This window comes from Saccopteryx leptura, chromosome 5 (assembly GCF_036850995.1).
Source record: "Saccopteryx leptura isolate mSacLep1 chromosome 5, mSacLep1_pri_phased_curated, whole genome shotgun sequence".
Taxonomy (NCBI): Eukaryota; Metazoa; Chordata; class Mammalia; order Chiroptera; family Emballonuridae; genus Saccopteryx; species Saccopteryx leptura.
Window position 1 is genome coordinate 128,478,710 of NC_089507.1, and position 24,164 is coordinate 128,502,873.

The window sequence follows — 24,164 nt, forward strand, 5'->3', positions numbered from 1 at the left end:
ACATGTCATTCCAAGAATTGATTTGGCTCCATCTCAAACAGGGTTGCCGTTTCAATTGAGACGTAGACAATTTCCTGTAAAAACTTGCCTTTGCTATGACCATCAATAAGTCTCAGGGCCAAACGCTTAAGCGTGTTGGCATTTTTTTACCTGAGCCTGCATTTGGACACGGTCAACTTTATGTTGCCTGTTCAAGAGTTCGTGAAAGAACGGACGTAAAATTAAAAATAATTGATGGTCCTCTGCAAGGCAAGCTTAAAAGTGATGGAAAGATCTACACAAGAAATGTTGTGTACAAAGAGATCTTTGACATGTGAATTAACATTTTATTATTTAAATCACCTTTATTTATTGAGCTAGCAGTGGCTCTTAAGAAATGTACCGCCAGTGGTTTCCTTCATTGCACTCTACTTTAAGCAATTAAGCAAGTAGAAGGGGGAAACCCCGTGGGGCAGTAAGTAAAGGGGCGTCCTCGCTGCCTGCCCTGGGTAATTCAGTTTGAATTAGCAGACACCTTTGCACAAATCATTTTATTTACAATTTATAATATCTAGAACAGCGGTCATTTCATATGACCGCCGGGCTTTCTAGTACACACACACACACACACACACACACACACACACGCATATATTTGGCTGTCTTACTACCGCAGCCAGGTCTTCCCTGGAGACTGAGAAATGGTAGAGAAAACATGCCTCAGAAACATTTCATTAAAAGCAAGGATTAGGACATTATCCACCAACAACCATCCCTTCCTGATTGAAGGTTGCTCCTGCGGGTGGTTAACTCGCCTCTTCCCCAGACTGCCCTTGTTAAGGTAAATGGGTTGGACCAAATGTGTCCATGGATGTTTTGGACAGGACCCAATAACAAGGACCTCTGGGTATAGACCAAATATTGCTGTGAATGGGGGACATTCTGAAAAAGACCAAATGTCAGGCAAAGGAAATTACTGTTGGAGACAGGTCATCAGACTCAATCAGGGACATACTCTGATTCTAAGTGCATCCACAGCTCTCGCTGCCTCTTTTACATATTCCTCTTATGTCTATTGTTATTTGTCTTCTAATTGTTATTATCTCTTTAAATTATTTTTTAATAACACAAGAATTTTAATTTTAAATATGCACTGTTCCAGCTTAGTGTTTGCCTATTTCTCAGTTGTATTACAAAGATAATTAATTAGTCAGTGCCTGTAAAACCTTAAAGACAGAAACCTCTTAATAATAATTAAGAATCTGGAGTAGGCACTTTATAATTTGCAGAGCTATTTTTAAAAAATTTACTTTACTGAAAAGAGAGAGAGAGACAGAGAGAGAGAGAGAAGGGTGGGGAGCAGGAAGCATCAATTTCCATATGTGTCTTGATCAAGAAAACCCGGGGTTTTGGACCGGTGACCTCAGCATTTCAGGTCTATGCTTTATCCACTGCACTACCACAGGCCAGGACTCACAAAAGCCATTTTTTAAAGGCATTATTAAAAACTGCCTTTTGTTTTAAGATAGCTTCTTATTTACTGTGATAAAGCTACATACATGTTTCTGGTTCCACAAGTGTTCATGTCATTTTTAGAAGGCACAGTCTCACTGAAAGCAGCATATGGAAAGAAAACTGGTAGTAAATAAACTTTTAATAATGACTAATGTCATGAGTTCATGATAGCAAAATGTGTAAAAAATATTCCTTTATTCAAGAATATATTCATGGATAATTATTAATTTCTATACACAGCCCTGGCCAGTTGGCTCAGTAGATAAGAGTGTCAACTAGCATTATGGACATTCTGGGTTCAATCCTGGTCAGGGCACACATGAGAAGCAATCATGTGCTCTCTTCCCCTCCCTCTTTCATTTCTCTCCCTCTTTCCCTCCCACAGCCAGTGGCTCAATTGGTTTGAGCATCAGCTCGAGCACTGAGGATAGTTTGACTTATCTGAGCATTGGGCTGGGTACTAAGGATAATTCGGTTGGTCTGAGCAAGACAGTCTCAGGTGCTAAAAATAGCTTGGTTAATTTGAGCCTCGGCCCCAGATGGGGGTGGCCAGGTGAATCCTGGTCAGGCACATGTAGGAGTCTGTCTCACTGTCTCCCCTCCTTTCACTTAAATTAAAAAAAAAAAATTCTATACACATATTTTAACATTCTATTTTTAATAATTCAAATAAATTTTTGTTTATCTGAAGCTATCTATTAATAAAAGGTGGGATATTATTAGTGGTACTTATAGTAGTAAAGTGAGGTTTGGGTTATTTTTTCAAAAAGTACGTCAAATAAATCTTGAGCCAAATTGTTTTTAGTTTTTTTTATTTATGCCAGGTATTAACTTTGAGAGCAATTGCAAAACTTGAGAAAAATTACATTTTGTTTTACTTAAAAGGCTATTTCTAGTGATGCTGGCTTTCATCTAAAATACTTGAATAAATGATGTTATTTCCAGTTCAGATTTATATCTCTAATAAATATAATTAGATAGTCATTACTGGTTAGATAACTTTTTATAGGTAACTTTGAATAAACTTGATTTTGTAATTGGGATGTGGTATACAGTATTTTTACAGAATGAGTATAACAATTCACTACCTTTCCTGAAACTGAATAAGGTCCAAATAAAATACAATCACTTTTTAGTGCTTAAAATAACTTACTACAGTCTTGCTCCTTTACATACAGTTTACAATCTTCTTTTAATGGAACTAGATGGAGAATTACTTTTAAATTTTAAATGGTGCTTCTTAATTTTTGAATGATCTGGCATGTTTTAAAGTCAGACAGACTTGAAATTATATCCTAGTTTTGGTACTTAGGAGCTATGTGATTCATAAATCATTTCACTCCTTTCAGCCACAGTTCACTCATCTGTAAAGTCAAGACACTTCTTTAAAGGCATTCTAAGGATCAAATGATCTTCCTGGTATTGAGTTGTATCAGTTCTTTATATATTTTGGATATTAATTCCTTATCAAATGTATCATTGCCAAGTATATTCTCCCAATCAGTGGTAAGTCATTTTGTTGATGGTTTCATTTGCTTTGTGAAAGCATTTTAATTTGATGTAGTCACAAACATATTTTTTCTTTGTCTCCCCTGCCTGAGGATATATACTGGCAAAAATATTGCTACAAGAGATGTGTGATGAAGATTTTATCATCTATGGTTTCTTCTATGATTTTTATGGTTTTGTGAGTTACATTTAAGTGTTTTTATCCATTTTGAGTTTATTGTAGTATATGGTATAAGTTGGTGGGCTAGCATGGATGGACCTGGATTTTATTAGGCTAAGTGAAATAAGCCAGTCAGACAAAGATAAATACTGTAAAATAAACTGACACACAAAATAGAAACAGAGGCATGGATACAGGGAACAGACTGACAACTGTCAGCCCGTGTACACACACACACACACACACACACACACACACACACACATGAGGGGGAGAGAGAGAGAGAGAGAGAGGGAGAAAACAGTGCAGGGATAGCCAGAGGCAAAGGGGGATGGGCCAGTAGAGGTAGGCAAAGGGGGGCATGGGGACAGAAAGCAGCTTTGCTTGGACAATGAGTGCACAATGCAGTGTGCAGATGACGTTTTGCTGAGTTATGCACTTAAAACCTGTACCCCGCCCTGGTCAGTTGGCTCAATGGTAGAGCATCGGCCTGGTGTGCGGGAGTCCCGGGTTCGATTCCCAGCCAGGGCACACCCGAGAAGCGCCCATCTGCTTCTCCACCCCTCCCCCTCTCCTTCCTCCCTGTCTCTCTCTTCCCCTCCTGCAGCCAAGGCTCCATTGGAGCAAAGATGGCCCGGGTGCTGAGGATGGCTCTGTGGCCTCTGCCTCAGGCGCTATAATGGCTCTGGTTGCAACAGAGCGACGCCCCAGATGGGCAGAGCATTGCCCCTGGTGGGCATGCCGGGTGGATCCCGGTCGGGCGCATGCGGGAGTCTGTCTGACTGCATCCCCATTTCCAGCTTCAGAAAAAAAATAAAATAAAACACTTGTACCCCAATAAATTCAGTTAAAAAAAGGATAAAATGATTGAATGACACCTGAACCTTCGTAAATATTGAATCAATGATGGGTAATATATACATGAAGCTGTTTAGCATAGCGATAGTTCCTTAAAACATTTCCTAAAAAAAATATAACTCCTATTCAATTCGTAATGAAAAGCTGAAAATGATTAGATTTGTCTCTAATACCTATGCAGGCAAATTACTTTTCTAATAGAAATATATCACAATTAGATATGTTTCTGAGTAATGTTATGATGCCTTCACTTTTATTATCCTGAAATAATCTGACTACTGTGCTTACTGTGTTAGGAGAATGAAATTAGCATTTAGTATATTAGATATCATGCTAGGTATTTAGTCTGTTTTTAGCAAGTATGAATGTTAAAATAAGGTGAACGTATGATGAGAAATGGAATATTTATGTAGTTTCAAAATATCTTGCAAAAATCATAGTAGACTACTATTATATAAAAGGAACAACAGTGACTTTGTAGTGAACAAACAAAATCTGGTAGGCATCACTTTTAAGCAGGTGATCCAAGTTAACATAACCAGTGACAAGATATAATGACACTGCATGCCTCCTGATATGGTTCATAATAAAGGACGAAATACCATTGCTGTGATTTTCTTGCCAAAAAACAGAGACCTGTGTTTCTTCATGAAGAAACTATGGTTTCAAGATAAACCCCAAGTCAGGGGAATGTCTAAAATAACTGGTCAATACTTTTCGAAAGAGTTGAGTTCATGAAAGACAAAGAAAGACTGAGGGACTGTCAAGTAGCTGGACAAATCAATGCAATGTGGATTCTGGATCAGAAAAGAGAGGACAATTAACAAAATACAAATAAGGCCTATAGATTAGTTAGGAGTAAAGTAACAATGCTAATTTCTTGGTATTGATAATTGCACCACGATCCTTTGGGAAAACCGGATAAAAGCTATATGGGAACTCTTTCAATAATCTTTGCTTGCAAGTTTTTTTTAACAAGCCTGAAATTATTAAAAAAAAAAGTTTTACAAAAAAAAAGAGTAAGTAGTAAATTTATACCATAATAAATTGTGGAGCTAGGATTTCAATCCACATAGGTTTGACTCCAAAACACTGAGTCTTAATCACTAGGGTATTCTCTCTCCCTGCTCTTATATTAGGTCATGCTTTTCCTGTGTGTTATCAGACTTTCCATAACTGTGTTTTCAATCTGTAGTCCTCATATTTGTGGTTTTGTTCTTCATAAATGTAACAATTTTCTTTGAAATGTAATAACAATGCATGAGGCCAAAGTAAAAAAAAAACAAAAAAGACAAATCTGAAAAAAGTCCAGAGCAGTCCTCTCAGCTGAAATGCTTGGAATTGCAGACACAGCCCCACAGAGACCACACTGGGCGGGGACACAGCCTGCTCCACCCCGCCCAGGCCTCAGGGCCACACAGCAGGCCCTGTCTCACTAGGGGACCAGCACAGCCTAAACAGCTCCCAAGGATAGATAGATCTAGGATAAAAGTATATGCACAGGTATATTTCCAACTACAGATATAGTTAGAAACATTTTAATTGACCTGTTTCCGCAGAAAGCAGCCATTAAAGAGAGAAATGGACCATGTTGAACAGCAATGCAAGCTCCTTTGATGAGCCCTAAAGTAAGAGCCAGCTTCTAGTCCAAAAGGAGTTCAGTGAATTCAGAAAAAAACAACAACCAAAAAAACAAACTGCAGTGACAGAATAATTCATTATGCTTTTACCATATAGGATTTTCTATAAAACGGGATTTTAACCCACTCGCGCACCCTGAGAGGAGGGAGCAGAACTCGGTTGTTGATCCAGTGACTGAAAACACTGGAAACCTAATTAACAGATCAAAATGTTCATGGAAATTGGCTAATCAATATGCAAATATATGGACAAGGGACTGGCTACTCAGTCTTTTAGAAATAAAGCCCATCAATTAAATTGATTTTCTGAGTTTGGAATTCTAACTGTTTCAGCACTTTTTTTCTAGACAGAGCTAAGAACTTCATTAACCCTGCAGAGTAAATGACACTCTGCATGGGACTAGTCATAAATTAGAAAACAGAGTGTAAACATTTCGCAGTTACATAATGCTTGCCCATGTGAAACAGAGTAAGTGACTATCACCAGATCTTTCAGCCTCTCACATGGCATGGTTCCCAGTAAACATTTGACTCAGAGTAGCTTGCCTATACTTGAACATTTTGAGAATTATTCAAATTGGTTACCTAACTCTTTACCATTCAGGCAGGATGCAGAGCAACAGCTGATTCAAAGGCAGGGAGAAAGTACAACAGAATTTTAAAAAGAAGCCCCTGGAGGGTAGATGGGGGAGGGTAAACAAACAAACAAAAAAACACTTTTGAATTTTTTACCCTGCAAGAAGCAAAGCAGTGGGTTCGGCGGGGCTCCTCAGGCCAGAGTGCATAGGAAACAGGCAGGGTTCTGGTCAAAATGCAGGTTCTGAAGTGGTAGGTCTGGGCGTGAAGAGGCTGAGATTCTGTGTTTCTGAAAAGTTTTCAGGGCTGCTGATACTTACTTCTCAGGGGCCCCTCTCTGAGCACATGATGTCATACAAATAGTCTTTGGAACTCTGAAACAATTGCTGTTTGGACTTTGACAAGCATGAAATGGCTTAAAAGGATAAGTAGGCTTCATTCTGCATAACACCATCTCTTTTTGCCTGGTAGCACCTCTGTATCCTGAAATTTTCCATTTCAAAAATTGAAGCATAGCAGTCCTGGCTAATTAGCCGATTGGTTCAAGGACATCGCCCTGGGTGCTAATGATGGCTCCACCTCAGGTACTGATAATAGCCCGGTTGCCCCAGATGGGCAGAGCATTGGCCCCAGACAGGGGTTGCCGGGTGGATCCCAGTGGGTGCTCATGCAGGAGTCTGTCTCTCTATCTCCCATCCTCTCATTTGGAAAAAGAAGGAAAAAAAGTTAAAGAAAAAAAAAGTAAAGTTTAATATTTGCATAATGATTATTAGTATCAATGGTACAGATATCTATGACACTAAATGAAGCACTGTTAAATCAATTAATTCTAATGTCAACCTAATGGGTCTATATTGTTCTCAGTACCATTTTACAGATGAGGAAAGTAATCAATAGAGTAAATAACATGCTCAAAGTCACCCAGCTAGTAAGTACAGTGTGTCCGTAAAGTCATGGTGCACTTTTGACCGGTCACAGGAAAGCAATAAAAGATGATAGAAATGTGAAATCTGCACCAAATAAAAGGAAAACCCTCCCAGTTTCTGTAGGAAGATGTGGCAGCATGTGCACATGCACAGATGATGACGTAACACCGTGTATACAGCGGAGCAGCCCATGGCCATGCCAGTAGAGATGTGGACAGTATAGAGGAAAGTTCAGTGTGTTCTGTGGCTCGCTAAATTCGAATCCGTGACTAAAGTGCAACGAGAATATTGGCGCGTTTATAACGAAGCACCACCACATAGTAATAACATTACTCAGTGGGATAAGCAGTTGAAGGAAACCAGCAGTTTGGTGGAGAAACAGTTCTAGTAGGCCATCAGTCAGTGACGAGTCTGTAGAGGATATACGGGATAGCTACCTAAGGAGCCCTGAAAACTCTGTGCGTGAGCCCACATCGAACTGCACTGAATAGGTATGAAACTGGGAGAGTTTTCCTTTTATTTGGTGCAGATTTCACATTTCTATCGTCTTTTGTTGCTTTCCTGTGACCGGTCAAAAGTGCACCATGACTTTACAGACACACTGTATATAGTTGGCAAAGTTAGGGAGGGGGGACACTGACATCCAGGCAACCTGTTTCTAAATCTGTCTGTCTAACCACTATTATTACCATGCTGCCCCTCAACAGATGTGTTATGATTTAAAATTCAGTACAGGCGAAGCACATTGGAAGAGTGACAAATAATTTAAAACGTGATTACAGGTTGTAACTGAAATTAGGCCAAGTTCAATTTTCACTTTTTATCCCCTTCTGCTAACTTTTCTTTCTTAATTTTGTATTTGGAAATATTTTCAAACTAAAGAAAATTATGAAAATAAGAAAAAGAGCCCCCTATATCTTTTACACAGATTTACCAATACTTAACATTTGGCTACATTTGCCAACTTCTAAATTTTGGAAGTTGATGTCCCTCAACACAGCTTGGAAGAGTGTTTCCTTTTTGCCAGCCTCTAGCATGCCTAGGTTAGCCTGTCTGAGGGCAGGACTCAGGTGCCTACACCTTGGACTGTTTATCAAGAGTGAACCTTGCTTGGCATTTCTCCTCAGACAGCAGCTGCATGATTAAAAATTCCTGGCATTTTATCTTAATCAAGTGTAGCTAAAGGTTTTCACCTCTAATCTGGTGGCATTTTAACAGAGCAGCTCAGTGAAGAAAAAGATACCCACATTCTGGGGCTGGACTCAGGCGCAGCAGAAGTTTTGATGGGAAGCCAATTTATAAACAAACCAAGTGACATCTTGACTATTTCCCTAGGGCAGTGATCTTCAACCCATGTGACAAGGCATGTTGATGTGCCACAAGAATTTTTAACGCACACAGTACCTGACTAGTCAGGGGCACCAACCTGTTTTACTTAGCTTGTCAAATTTAAAAAAATGTCAACAGCCAACACAACAATAGCTGTCCAGTGAAAATGAATCAAAACTATACCAATTTTTTGTCAGATTGGCAAAACTTATGCTATTTTGTTGGTGTGCCACAGAATTTTAGTAATTAGTTTATGTGTGCCATGAGATGAAGAAGGTTGAATCCGCTGCCCAAGGATAATCATCTACAATGTAAGAGACAGGTTATAATCTGATAAGAAGAAACAGACAAAACTAAAAAATACTAAAAATAGCTATAAAAACAGTTTTTAAAGATACTAAAATACTAACTTGTCATGGAAAACTTTATCCCAAAATGTCTTGTCTTCTATCATTTGAGATATTTTACAAGAATTAAACCAACTTACTCTTAGCTGTAGTCATTATTAAGGACTATTATATTCCATTTACATTTTGCTAATTTTTCTGCTACAAAATATGTCCTTGCAAAAGAGCCAGTTGTAAGCTTAATCGCTGAATGAATAATTTCAGGATGAGAATGTTTGCACTCATGTGATCTAAAATTAGCCACTGTTATTCCTTCATGGCTCATGGAGAAATCTCAGAGAAGATGATCAAAAGTAGGTTGGAGAAGAGAACCCAGTATGCAAGACAAAAACCAAAGGATTTATTTAATCACCCTGAGACATGGCTGTAGGGTTCTATTTTAGCAGCTTTGTGATTATGAAAGGTTAACGTGAAATCTTCTAAAAGGGTTTTACATAAACCTCAAGCAGTCACCTCACCTGTGACTTTAAAAAGCTGAGTAGAGCCAAACCAGGCGGTGGCGAGTGGATAGAGCATTGGACAGGGATGTGGAGGACCACGAGGTCGCCAGCTTGAGCGCAGGCTTATTTGGTTTGAGCAAGGCTCACCAGCTTGGACCCAAGGTCTCTGGCTCAAGCAAAGAGTCACTCAGTCTGCTATAGCCCCCCGGTCAAGGCACATATGAGAAAGCAATCAGTGAATGAACAACTAAGGAACCACAAAGAAGAACTGATGTTTCTCATCTCTCTCCCTTCCTGTCTGTCTGTCCCTCTCTCTGACTCTCTCTGTCTCTGCCACAAAATAAATAAAATAAAGAAATAAAAAGCTGAGCAGATATTTACTTATCTAGAATTATTTTATAGCCATAATCAGTAACACAGAATGTAAAAAAATACCTCCTAATTTACCTACACTAATTTTATATAAAAAATGGTGGCCATCCTCCACTAAAGACAGAATATGAAGAATTAAGATGAATTTGAACTGAAATATGATGGACTCTAGTATGATTTTTAAAACAGAACGTATATGTTCTTGCTTTAGAAAACTAAGCCTTATTATATACATAAAAACCAACCTTTGTAGGCTTCATAAGGCTGCTATCTTTAAGAATCTCCAAAGGCCCTTATATGTATAAAATTTAGTTCTTAGACTCAGGAAAGGTATCAAGGGTACCTTAAATGATAGGTGATATACATCTATTTACATACTTAGATCAGCAAAAGGAGTTTACTAAACTCAGCAACTTAGATGGGCCTAAATTCAGTCTGTGTTGCCAATGCCATCCACGGAGGGAGACTAGCTCTTCCTTCCCTCACCATGAACAGAAAGCTGCTTTGAGTTCTCGCTTGTGTGTTGAATGGAACAGAGGCCTCAAGGATACTTTCTTCAGGACAGAACATTATTCTCAAAATTGGTAGATGACTTAACTACCAATAGTAGTTACTATTACTATTTCCAGTAACAGTATTACTATTTAATAATAATAGTAAAATGAATTAATTAAACTAAAATTGAGCAATAGAGACATGTACAGCCACAACGCACCTTAGTTTGTTATTAAACTAGCGGAAAACCCCATGAACAAAGAAGGCCTGTAAAGGTTGCTGAAACATGGATGTCTTACCCGAAATGAAGCAATTCAAAAGACAAAGAGCAGCAACTTTATTCACCCAACCAAATTAAAATAAATAAAAGCAACCTGTCACACACTGTGAACAGAACCCAGACAGCAATGTGTGGTCTAATAGTCTAATAATGATAGCAAATTAAATTGCCTTTAGAGTTAATAATCATTTAGAAAAATAAGCACTTATCAGCAGATTTTCTGATGCATAGAAAAAAATGAAATTGTGCAATATGAGCAAACAGCAAACGAAAATAACTATTGGCATCCACATTTAGCTCTCCCATCAACATTATGCAAATGTAAGACCAGATCTACAAAAATACTAGTTGAAATGATGTTATTTTCTAAAAGGAAAAAAAAAACCTGCTGGAAACTTAATATTTAAATAAAAGTTTGTGTTTATATTCATGTAGTCTGAGGAGGCCCTCCAAGAACAGTTGATTTTTAAAATTTAAAACAATTACCATATTAAAAACTAGAAGTTTCACCAAAAACTTTACCTCATTATGACAAAGAAGATAGAAAGTAGAGTGGCACTTCATTTCACTTTGCTGGGGTTTCTTTTCTTTTTAATTATTTTTATTTATTTATTCATTTTAGAGGAGACAGAGAGAGAGAGAGAGAAAACGGGGGTTGGGGGAGCAGGAAGCATCAACTCCCATGTGTGCCTTGACCAGGCGAGCCCAGGGTTTTGAGCCGGCAACCTCAGCATTCCAGGTCAACGTTTGATCCGCTGCACCACCACAGGTCAGGACTGCTAGGACTTCTTATATAAAGAATCAATCTTGCCTGACCAGGTGGTTGACATAGTGGATAGAGCATCAACCTGGGACACTGAGGAACCAGGTTCAAAACCCTGAGGGCACTGACTTGAGAGTGGGCTCATAGACATGACCCCATGGTTGTTGGCTTGAGCCCAAAGGTCACTGGCTTGATGCCCAAAGTTGCTGGCTTGAGCTCAAGGTTACAGGCTTGAGCAAGGGTCACTGGCTCGGCTGGAACCCCACAGTCAAGGCACATATGAGAAAGCAATCAATGAATAACTAAGGTGCCACAACTATGACTTGATGTTTCTCATATTTCTTCCTTCTTGTCTGTCTCTCTGTATCTCTCTGTCTCTATCTTGCTAAAAAAAAAAAAAAAAAAAAAATCTTTTTACCAACATACAGAAAAATAATTCTTTTTTTTAAGTGAGAGGAGGGGAGATAGAGAGACAGACTCCCACATGTGCCCCAACCAAGATCCATCTGGCAACCCCTGTCTGGGGCTGATGCTCAAATCAACCAAACTATCCTCAGCTCCTGGGTGTCCTCTGGAACCAACAGAGCCACTGGTTGTGAGAGGGAAAAAGAGAGAGAAGGGGAAGAGGGAGGATGAGAGAAGCAGATGGTCACTTCTGTGTGCCCTGATGGGGGGTTGAATTCGGGACGTCCATACGCCAGGCCTCCACTCTGTCCACTGAGCCAACCCTCCAGGGCCTGATAAAATTTTTTTAAGCTAAAGGTGTGTTTATGTTTAGAAAAGAGTACATTGAAAATTTCATGGTAAAAAAAATTATACTGCAATATACAGATATAGATATCTATATAGACTTGCTGGGCAAACCAATATGTTTCAAGTATGAAACAAGTATGTTTAGGTTTGCTTGCTTGTATTTTGTGTAAATGGCACATTGGCACAGGGCAGCACTGTGTTGTCTATGAAAGGTTGGGGGTGCTTGCCCTCAGGGTGGCAGATTGAAAATGGCAATTGCTTTCCCGCTTGGGAGGGGTCATTGTTTGCTATTGTTTGCTGGAGAAGGGTTTTTCCCCATCCTGTTTTGCTGGACAGTACAGATAGAGAGAGAGGGAGTGCTGAGGTTGGTGGAGCAGGGGAGTCCAGAGGGTGAGTCCGGGTTGTGGAACCAGAGACTGAGTTTGGGCTTGGGAGCCCTGAGAGAAAGGGAAGAGGTCTTCTGTGTCTGTCTTCTCATCTACCATTATGAGACTTTAATATAAACAAAATGGCCCACCATTTTCTGGCTCCACAGTTCCTTTACCATCTGTCCGAATCCAATGAGAGCCTGCATCTGCATGGCCACGACAATGGCGGCGGCCACTGGCCTTACAAGACTCTTAGAGAGTACTTAGAAATGAACTTTTTCAGGGGTTACTATTTTTTTGTTGTAAAGAATTAAGGTTCTCAAAAAACAATGCCTTTATAATCTAATTTTTTAATGTTTTTAATATTCTTTCATATATATTTAATTCTTTTCTCAAATTATAACTGAGGGGTTATAAAAAGACAGGCAGATTATAAAAGTGAAATGCAGAGAGGCCAGAATCTTTGAAAATAAATTTTAGAGCCAAAGTTTTGTACTATCTATAGCCCAGACTCTTTCCATCAGAGAATGGTATCAAGTCATGAAGCAGAATTTCATAAACTCTAGTTTCAAAAGACAGAAGCATTCTAATTGGCTGGCTATTTACTTAAACTTTGTGCTCAACAATGAATAAAAGTATATGATATAGAAGTATAGAAAATTTCAAAATTATGAAATTTGGAGGCCCACACAGAGGGAAAGAAACAAGTACAAACTGGTTCCTGTGATTGTAGTCAGAAACTTCTAGATCTGCAATCTGACAACTATGAGACTTTCAATTCAGGGAAATATGTTAAGTACCAATATTTGAATATAAAATACTTAGCTCATAGGTTGCCATAGAGTAGAGACTTACTACAAGTTTTTCAACTTTCCATTATTTAGAAATTTATAAGATGATTCTTCCTTTAATCTGTCAAAGGTCAGAGTAGGTTTTAACATCTCCTTTTTTTTTTTTTTTTTTTTGCAATGATTTCAGAAATGTTTAAATCAAAAAGGACAATAGGGAGGTTTGAAAGAACATGTAATCAAAAAACAGTATATATATGTACATACATAATAAATCTGGTAATTTTCTCCTGTTAATCTGCCTCATGTTCATTTGATTATTAGTCCAGCCAGACGAATTTAAAAGGGTAGAAGGAAATTTATTTTTCCTCCCCTACATTATCAATTCTATTCTTATAAATGGAAGTGTGTATATGAGTATGTGTGTGTGTGTGTGTGTGCGCACGTGCATGTGTGTATGTGTGTGATGTTGGTGGTGACAGAGAAAATGGGTCAATTTCTAACTATAAGAAATGCTTGATAATAGTTTAAATTTTCATGGAAAAAAAGAAAAACTATGATGATGACAGAATAGCTAACATGAAGGATTGTATCAATTTTTATTTAAAAATCAATTCATGCAGCACCAGACAAGTTATAAGGAACTTGTTCAAGTCTCTCAACTTGCATCATAGACAATCTCTGGTACTGAAAGCAACAGTGTCACTAATACATTAATGGTAAGAAAAAAATGAATTACAGCATCTGAATTTTTCTAGAAACTCCCAGAGAACTGAAGTCACAAGGAAACCAAACAAACCCTATTCCAAAAAGAAAAAAGAAATCTTCAAGGTCTCTCCTCTGGGAGACCACAGGAGAAAGAGGTAATAGCAATATAAATATACTGCTTTATATGAAGTGATAAAATATCCCCTAATTTTTATGAGCAGTATATATAAGAAGAAATCAGGTAACATTTTAACTAATGGCCTTTCTCTGCTTAGAGATGTCACCCATGGTGGACAATACCAGAACCTGGCCACTTTTCAAGGTCTCCAATTGGATACACCAACATTCAAACTGTTACAAAGTATATATTGCACTACTAAGGACTGTAATATGGTGGGAAGATTTTCGAATACAATAACTTTCTAATAGATATTATCCTAAGATAATCTTTCTCATTTTCCCTTCTTCTGAAGATCTGTTCTAAACCCAGCAGTGAATCATTTCTGAATAGGTCATCTTGCCTGGGGTTGCTGGAAGATGAGAAGGAGGAATGATGAAATTCATCAAGGAGAGGTGGCTACTTGGTTTGCTTTTCTGCCTCAGAAAACACAAGTTCTGCATTGAAAATTGAATAAATCACCATGGTGAATTATAATTTTTTCCATTTTAACTTTTAGAAGTTGACCTCTTAAAATAGGAAAGTCTACATATATACAATAAAAGTTGTGGCCAAAATTTTTGATATTTTACATTTATCAAATTTATGCCTTTTTAAATCACTGAAGCCACTGAGTTTTTATATCAATAGTGGCATAGCACTTGAAAGGCTAAAGTTGCTTGTTTTCACTTGAGGTCATACTAAACTGAACAAGATATCACCTCATTAATGGTAAGCTCACTGCTATTGTTTATAATGACAAAACTAAATAACTTTAAAAATGTTAGTACAGGCACTTATCAGAAAGTGATTACTAATAACTGCTGAGAACTAAGTGTGATAAATTTTACACACACGTATTTTGAGTGAGGGCTTGACTGCCTAGGTTAGTATCCCAGTTTCATCACTTACTAGCTCAAGTTTCTTAGTAGGTTACTTAGTTTTTCAAGACTTCGTTCTCTTATCTGCAATGCCTGGATGGTAATAACATTGAAACCATAGGATGGTTGTGAAAATTGAAAAGCTAATCCATATGAGCATTCAGCTTCACCAGCAGAATAGGAGGATAGCAACAACCATGTGAGGTGAGGCCGATATTACTTCCTCTGTCATCCCCACCATACAGATGTTTAAACCATGCCTCAGAATAGTTATAGTACTGGTTTAAGAAACTACAGCTGGTAGATAATGAACTCAGGCTTAAAACACGTTTGAAGCCTTCTAGTTTTCTTTTTTTTCCTTGATACCAAACTTTTTCACTTATATCCATAAATTAATCTACAGATGATATCTGAATCATAAATGTTTCTGGTTAAATCTTTTTCAAACCAAAAGTTAAGAAACCCAAGTAAAATGGAAGATACTAAATTAACGTAATTTAAAACATATATTTTCTAATCTCATGGATTACAAGAAAACTGAAAATCATCCAAGATCTATCTCTACTTTGAATACACAACCCATCCTCTCACTAGGAAAATTAATTGTTAATTTATTTAATTAATTAATAGCTAAATTAATGGTGGTTTCTCAAAATAATTTTTTTATTTTCTATAATATCTTATATGCAATTATTAATTTAAATTATGATTGCAAAACTAAATATACTTGAAAAGTGATCACAACGAAAATGTTGATATGTCAATTAAAGCCAAATTTTTTTCACAGCAGAAAAAAAGAAATCCAAAATGTCACAGCACTTACTGCAGCTTGTCGATGAGTATTGGACAGTATTCCATGAATCTTCACTTTGTCCTTTTCCATTTGGTCTATGTTCACCCACAAATCTCGGCTAGCAGAATCAGAGGGACCATATATCCGAGATATGTAGTAATTGTGATCTGTGTCCTCCTGTCACAATAGAGAAAACCGCACATCAAGAACAGAGCATGAATGAGCTTTGAGCGCATTATGCTAAGTGAAATCAGTCAGAGAATAAGAAGTACTGTATGCTCTTATATGTGAGATCTAAAAAGCTGAACTCGTAAAAACAGAGAGTAGAAAGATGGTTACCAGGGCTGGGGTTTCAGGAAAATGGAGAGATGCTAGTCAAAGGGCAGAAACCTTTAGCTATAAATGAGTAAGTTCTGGGGATCTCCTGTACAGCATGGTGACTATACTATATAGTATATAATACCAAATTATGTAGTATATAATATAATACTATATTATATACTTGAAAGTTTCTAAGAGAGTAGATTTTAAATGTTCTCTTCACAAGAAAGAACTGACAATTATGTGATATGAGGATGTCTGTCAGTGTTAGCTAATGCTATGTTGGTAATCATTCTGCAATATATTAATGTACCAAATCAACATGTTATATGCCTTAAACTTATACAATGTTACATGTCAATTATGTCTCAATGAAGCTGGGGGAAAAAGAAGCATTTAAGTCACTATAAATCCAATTATGTAATTTACAGTTATAGACAGAGTTCCATTAAAAAGAAAAAAGTAGTTCATAAAAAAAAGAATAGACATTGACTCTAAAATTTTTTTAATTTTTATAATCTTTTTTTAGGTAAGAGGAGAGGAGATACTAAGGCAGACTCCCACATTCACCCTGACCAGGATCCACCTGGCAACCCTGTCTGGGGCTGATACTCGAGTACCGAGCTATTTTTAGTACCTGAGGTTGATGTGCTCAGATCTACTGAGCTATCCTTGGTGCCTAGGGCCATGCTCGAACCAACTGAGCCACTGGCTGCAGGAGAGGAAGAAGGAGAAGGGGGAATCGGGAGGGGGAAGAAGAGGATGGTCACTTCTCCAGGGTACCCTGATGGGGAATCGAACTCCAGTCGTTATATGCTGGGCAAACACTTTATCCACTGAGACACCGGCCAGGACTAAAATTCTTAAAATACCAACAAAAACTTGATACTATGAAATTAGAAATGTTACCTACCATTCTTCAAAATAGTCAGAATTAAATAACCTTTAAGGGATGCGAATTAGATTTTTAAAATATAAAGTTAATAAGTCTCTGTAGAAGAAATTACTAAATAAACAAAACTTAGAAGAAAAGATACACTTTGTATATAATCTTTTTTTTTTTCTACAGTAACATAAGGGATGACTCTAATTGTTGACCAAAGAAAATATCACTTTTGGAAATATTTACTGAAAACCTAAACTATAATTACTATTGACAACAAATTCAAACTTCTCTTCTTTAAATCTGGTGTTATATTAAAGCCTGTTTTCAGTTAATGGTCCTAGAAATGGAGATAGGACATTTTTCCTCTATACTCTGGTTGGTAAATTCTACTTTTATTTGATTCTCATTATTGACATCTCTATGGGGCCTGTCACAGAACCTTTATTTTTCATGTTTCTAATTCAATGAAAAGATTTAAATGTTTTAAAAGGCAATTTTGCTAAGGAATACCCAGAAAAGTAATGATTTTTGACTAGTTAAAATTACAATTAATTTTTAATTATGAAATGTAATTGCACATATCAATTTGAGGAGTCCACTAGGTAGAATATATTTTAAAATATTCAGGTATATGTAAGAATAATGGTTATTGAATTGTGGGTCAATAATCTGAATAATAATGTTTGGTATATAATTTTTGTCTAAGGCATTTATTAGTAATGCTAATTCAATAAAGTATAATTATTCTTAAAATCCTGTCAAAACAAGAATCCCAGGTACATTTTCACAAGGCTAGATAGATATAAAAAACTGACTACATAAAGAAAGAAAAAGAATATCCTAAATAGATTTTGCCACATGACTAAAAGAAAAAATATGACTTTAAGTGTAAATATTGAGAACAGTGATTACATGTTAACAGTAAGATTAAAAAAAATAATAATCATATGTAAACCTCCAACTAAACTCTGTATCGCATACAAATTGGGTATACAGCCATGAGATAGGTAAGAAAATTCTACATAGAAAGGAGACAGAAGGAGAAAGAAGCAGGAATAAGATTCCATTGCAGCCCAGGAGAGATTTGCTATTTTAGAGTTTTCCAGCTCTCCCTTCCAGACGATTAATATACTGATGGTGTGGGTTCTACGATAGTAAGGAGCATGTGGTTGTGTCTCCAAATGCTGTTCCAATCCTCTCTGTTGTCTGGTGCTTTACCACTGGAAACATCTGAAGAAGGTGTCCTCCTTGACATTGGGCACAAGTCCCTCTGCATATGTCACTCATATGGCCCTAGGAGCTGCTGGGTATCAGGAGCACACAAACATGATAAGAAATATCAATGAGTGAGGTATCTGTAAATGCCAAGGAAGGAAGTTTCCCTTTTTCTGACTGCTGAGAGGTGTGGGTGTGAGACTTGCAACTATTGCCACCCTTTCGCTGCCTTGAGGAAACCCTGTCTGAAGTTATAACAAATATAGAGAAGAGCCTACAATAAGCCCTGCAAAGAAATATCCAGATCCCTGATCAAGTGCTTATAAGTGTGACCTACTCTCAAAAGTGTGTTCACTTAGATAAACTATTAAATCTCTTTCATTGTTAAAACACGTTAAGTTGGGTAACTGTCAACCAAAAAGAATCCTGACAAACAAGTTTAACTAACTTGCAATCAAAAGAGCCTCAACTTCGGCAACATTGAATAAGGCAAACCAGTTTAGAGATTTGTACATCAGGATAACAAACATCTCCCATTCATTCTAGTATTCTAGCTAATCACATATCAGAAATGAAAATGTAAATCTAACCTGCCAGAAATCATCAAGTCTAACAAATAATAATGATCATTTAATTTTTCAGTGAATCCTATAAAATGGGGGTGTAAAGCCAGTAGCCACGGCCACCATCACAACCGCCTGGTCCAAATCAAATGCAGGTTCGCATTTGATTCAGACAGACGGTAATGAAACAACGGAGCCAAGAACTGGTGGGCCATCATCTTTATCCTAGCTTGCAGCTGGCTGGCGAGAAATACACACAGTGGGAAAACACTTCCATTTCCATTCAGGGCTCCCAGAGCCACAGACTTATCCTAGTTTTCCTAGAATCAAAGTTTTCTAACCTCACCAGCCTTATTCACCTCTGTTCCCCATCTCCTTCTCTCTGCACAAACTCTGCAGTAACTGGCTTCTCCTTCAGCACTCCGCCATCTTGGCTGCTTCTCCTCTCCTCCATGTGGTCTTTCTCTGCTCTCCTTTCTCTGCTCTCTCCTCTAATGCTAATCTCAGGAACTGAGAGAGAGCAAGTTCCTGGTCTGCCCCATTTTATAGTGTAGAAATCAAAACCTTTAATCCAATATACAAACAAGGAAGTCTCTGATACAAAGTCACTTATCTGAGGCATAATGGGATTCCTCATGAGAGTGCATCACCCCAACCTAGGAAAGGCTTAGTCTTAAAACTAAGCCTTAGGCCAGGGGTCTCAAACTCCCGGCCCGCGGCCCGCCCACCAATTTTGTGCGGCCCGCAGACTAATCAAACTTCGTGGATTAGTCTGCGGGCCAGTCTGCGGGCCACACAAAATTAGTGGGCGGGCCGCGGGCCGCGAGTTTGAGACCCCTGCCTTAGGCTATAATGACTCTGCCTGTTTACAGAGTATCCCCCACACCCAATGCAAACTATAAGTGAGAAAACATATGCATCATATTTGCAAACTTATTTGACCCACAGGGGGTTTTGAAGAAAATTGTCAATGAGTTTAAGTAAGAATTGTAATTATCTTTAGTTTTAATTTTAATTTTTAGAATTATTATAGAGTCCAGCAACACTAAGATCAGAAAGGTAGTCTTTAGGTGAATTATGTAACAGATTCTATGCTGCTGCCAAGTCCCAATATTATTACCAAGTAGATAGTCTCTATAAAAGTGCAGACTTTCACTACAGAGTTCAATATAATTTTGCAATCAATATATTTAAAATGACTTTGGTATTTCCCTTAACCCTTAATTAATCTGTAATTAATCAAGACATAGTCTTGAAGTTAACTTTTATATAAAATAAAAATATCATTATGTTTAAATAATGAATTATGGGCAAAAATATACATGCTGCCTAATTACAATTGCTAACATGGGTATGTGAAAATACACCTTTATCTTAAATCTATGTTGCCCAGAACAGTATCACATCTTTAAATACATTGAAAAGCTAAAACTAGAGCTTGTGTTTAACTTCCATAATAGACCAAGATTTCCTATTGCCATGGCAACTTTTACTCAAAGAGGAAGACAATTTATTTTTGATCTAGGCATTTAGAGACATAAGTTATTAACTTCCAAGGAGAAGCTTTGGGCTCAGTTGTTCAGGAAAGCCATAAAATAGCTGTCTTAAAAATGTGACATTTTAGCACTACTAAATTATTCAGACCACATCTGTCCTTTATAGGCATAATGACACTTAAAGAGTTGTCAAAAGCCACTTTAGGCACAAAGATTTTCCTTTTCTTCTCAAAAGCAGACTATTCCTAACACCACAGAAAATAAAACAAAATACTACTGTGATATGCCTAGTTGCCAATTCATTTAGGAAACCAACTGTTTCTGAAAGTAGATGGCACAGTTGGTAACTATAAATCCTATAAATCCATGCTTCCCAAACAGGCTGGGAAATGAGCACTATAAACAGAGGGCAGACACCAACAACGGAGAGCAGAGTCAGCCTAACTGTGCCCTGACCCTCTGCAACCTGCAGCAGCGCATGCCATTTCTCACCCAAACACTGCCTTCTTTCTGTCATGGGGTTAAGTTGATTTTATGATAGACAATTTTTATGAATGCTTCACACTGCCTTATGCAATAGTAGCATTTGAATTCCAATTTTATTTCATTGCACAGTAAGAAAAAAAATACCAAGAATATATTGTGTAAACGTCACTGGAGATATATGGATACATAAAACAAGCAAAGTTGTTAGGTAAAGTTATTTAGCACTGGATCAATTGCTTATCTCTCACAAAGGTCATTTCATAATATATAAATACTACAATTTCAATTGTTCCTGCCTGATATTAATATATACCAAATACATTATATAAATCACTTCTTATATAAGTCATTTCATAAGACCTATATACAGTGCATTTAAAGGTAAAGCTATTTTAGGGTATTAAACCCCTCAGAAAGAGTTAAAAATAGTTTTCTGTGATGTAAAAAAAAATATGTTAATATAAGAAACCAAAGGACATTATGAAATAGAAAAAAAGAGAGAAAGAGCGAGCTAGCAGTATTCTAGAAAAAAGTACCGAGATGAACTCAGGGGAAACATGAGCAGAAGAGAGCTGACAAAGTGACTGGTGAGGACACAGAGACGGCTCGTGAGGACACAGAGACGGCCTGAGAGACATACGTGAAGTAAAATGAAAAAGAAGAACGAAATACATGTCTGAGACAAGACAATTACACAAATAATAGGAAAAGGAGATATATATATATATATATATATAGTTGGCATAAGAATATTCTCTTAAATATTAAAACAATTTTTTCTGAGATAAAGACTTACACTGGTACACCATGTTCCATGAAAATTTACAATAGAATTTTAAGTACCAAGGAATTTCCTGGTGAGATTTTGCACAGATTTTTTTTAAATGTTCTTATAAGCATCTAGAAAGACAAATGAAGTTGTCTGTAAGGAGGAAAACACCTTGGATAGTCTGACCCTTCTTCATAATATCCAGTAGAATCAATATCTGTACAATCTGACAGAAGGAAATTGTGACTTAAGAATTTTTTACCCAACCAAGCTGTAATTTTAGTATAAAGGCCATATATATATATATATATATAAATTCTAACACATACAAATGCTGGCTTATTTCTAGGACATGTTTTCAAGGATCTCAAAAAGCAGCAGTAGGCTGGCGACATAGCTACATTCTGACAAAGCTGAGGGCAGAGGACAGGTGACATGTAAGGCCTGGCAGAAGAGAAAAGAGCTGTGGTTTCAGATCGCTCATTCTCACAATATTCATCACAGTAAGTCTGTCACTTTACTGAGGTCAGTTATTCATTCAGTTTGTTTCAGTGGGTTACAAGTGCGACTTTCCCTGCGCACATCAATCCTCTTCTGCCAGAGGTCAGAGCACACGAGAAAGGCCTGAGTCCAAGCCCTGTAGGGGCAGCCCAGGGGCATGGGCGGTGCTCCCAGTGGGGTGAGGCATGAGGGTACCAGGAGGCATGGAGGACACTAAAAGTAAAGAGGTGAGAGCCCTCACTTTTCCTACCGACATAAGAAAGTGACTTAGAGGGATTGTGATGAGGGCAGATACTTAGGTTATGAGCGTCTTTATTAATAAAAAGCAAAGAATAGTATTTAGCTTTCTTTCACTGGGTTGCCAATGAAGCCAATAGGAAACAATGTAATTAAACACAATTGAAAAGCCTAAAAACAGCATAGAAAGGGTTATTAAATGTCCCCCACACAATCTCAGCACCATAGGGTAGCCTTCCATATACATCAGCGAGCCCTACAGCAGTACCTTCTCAGATAAGAACAATTTCATAGAATGTAGTAAGTGAATGGACCAGAAATTTTTTAATCAATTTCTCTATGTCTTATTATTTATCTCAGATTATTTCACCAGTTCTCATTATGTTCACCTTTCACACACACCTTCACATTTCTCTAAGGATTTTTACATACTTGACCTATTTGCATATTGGTCTAGTCCCCTGTAGTTTGTCTATGACTCTTAGTAGGCATGACTAATTTTATTAATTCTTCACAAGAGTTTAATTAAGTGGCCTCCAAGAATGTAAGATTAGTTGAGTGTGTGTGTGTGTGTGTGTGTGTGTGTGTGTGTGTGTGTGTGTGTGTCAGAGAGAGAGAGAGAGAGAGAGAGAGATTTTTGTGAGGTCAGATTACTGTGCAACACATACAATTTGGGATTCCAGCAATATTACCATTATAAAACAGTTTTGGTTTTTCTAGCAACAATTTCTCTCACAGAGGAGGTTGTCTCTCATGCTCTGCAGGGAGGTATACTGCATGGCCAAAGAGGCACAACATACTTATTTGTGATCTTTCAGAATAATAACAAAGCCAAGGCTCTACAGTTGAGTTAAGTGATTGCCTGTATCTCCAGGCACTTTGAGATGTGGTAATATGTGTTTATGTTGACTCATTTACCAAATGAAGCAGAATCTATTTCCCATTTGGATAGATTATATGCTCTTATCCACCCCCAGTAGAAACCTTTAACCTTTGCAAGAATGACCATAGGAGATTATTTCCAGGCTTAGATTGGTGAGAAAGAAGAGGCCAGAGAAAAATTCTGAAGCAGCTTTGAGTGAATTATTAACATTTCAGTTTACCATATATAAATACAAGTAAGTCATCTCCAAAAACGGGTCAGTAAAGGGTGCACTGCCAACTTACAAAGGATCTTTGAAAACTCTAAAATCCTAGCAAAACATGTATGATTAAAATATTTAAACTATACATGAGATTTCTATTAAAACACAAAACTGGCATTAAAATGATATAGCTGAAAGAAGATTTGCTTAGAAGTACAGTGTTTGCCTCCTTATAAGTTCTGGACTTCAAGCTGTATAGGAAGCAGCTGAATTAGGTTGGCCCTTAAATTGCCATTCAACTAAGGCTCCGGCATACTAAAGCCACAAGACAAATCGGGCAATTGCTAACCATGAGACAGAAAACTCTGCTCTATTTGATACTCACCCAAAGAAATAAAAGTGTGCAGTTAGAAGAGCCAGTACAGGTACCTAATTATGGTACCAGTACGATATACGTAGTTTCATTTCAATAGGTACTTAATCATCCCTGTTAATAAGCCATAGATTGGCCCCAAGATTGGAGGCAAAATTCACAGGCTTGATGTGAGGGCGGGTGGGGGTAACAATTGTTGAGAATGATATGCTTCATCCGTGAAAACTGAAAATATCATGGGTCTGGCATACATGTGCACTATTTTTCAAATGCACAACAAAAGGGTGGGCAAAAGTAGGTTTACAGTTGTGAGCACATGAAATACAGACTTTATTCTTGTATATATTTTTCTTTATGAACAGCTGTAAGCCTACTTTTCCCCACCTTTGTATATTGTGGTGGGTGAATGTGTGCTTACAGGGTCACTGAATTTCTCTATAAATCTTGGTATAATGTATGTTTCTAATCAACTGAAAAAAAACAGTTGTGTGGAGGGTCTCAATGCTCTGATGATCAAAAAAGACCGTCATGATTT

General features: G+C 37.5%; 1 protein-coding gene across 2 annotated transcripts in view; it reads right to left on the bottom strand.

Annotated features, from left to right (window-relative positions):
• The window catches only part of PLXDC2 (plexin domain containing 2), a 527,178-nt gene that overhangs the window by 254,369 nt on the left and 248,645 nt on the right, over nucleotides 1-24,164 (bottom strand). For both annotated transcript variants that reach the window (XM_066384654.1, XM_066384653.1), the window contains one exon: nucleotides 15,728-15,874. In XM_066384654.1, the coding sequence (XP_066240751.1) occupies nucleotides 15,728-15,874 (147 nt within the window). The remainder of the gene's footprint in view (nucleotides 1-15,727; nucleotides 15,875-24,164) is intronic.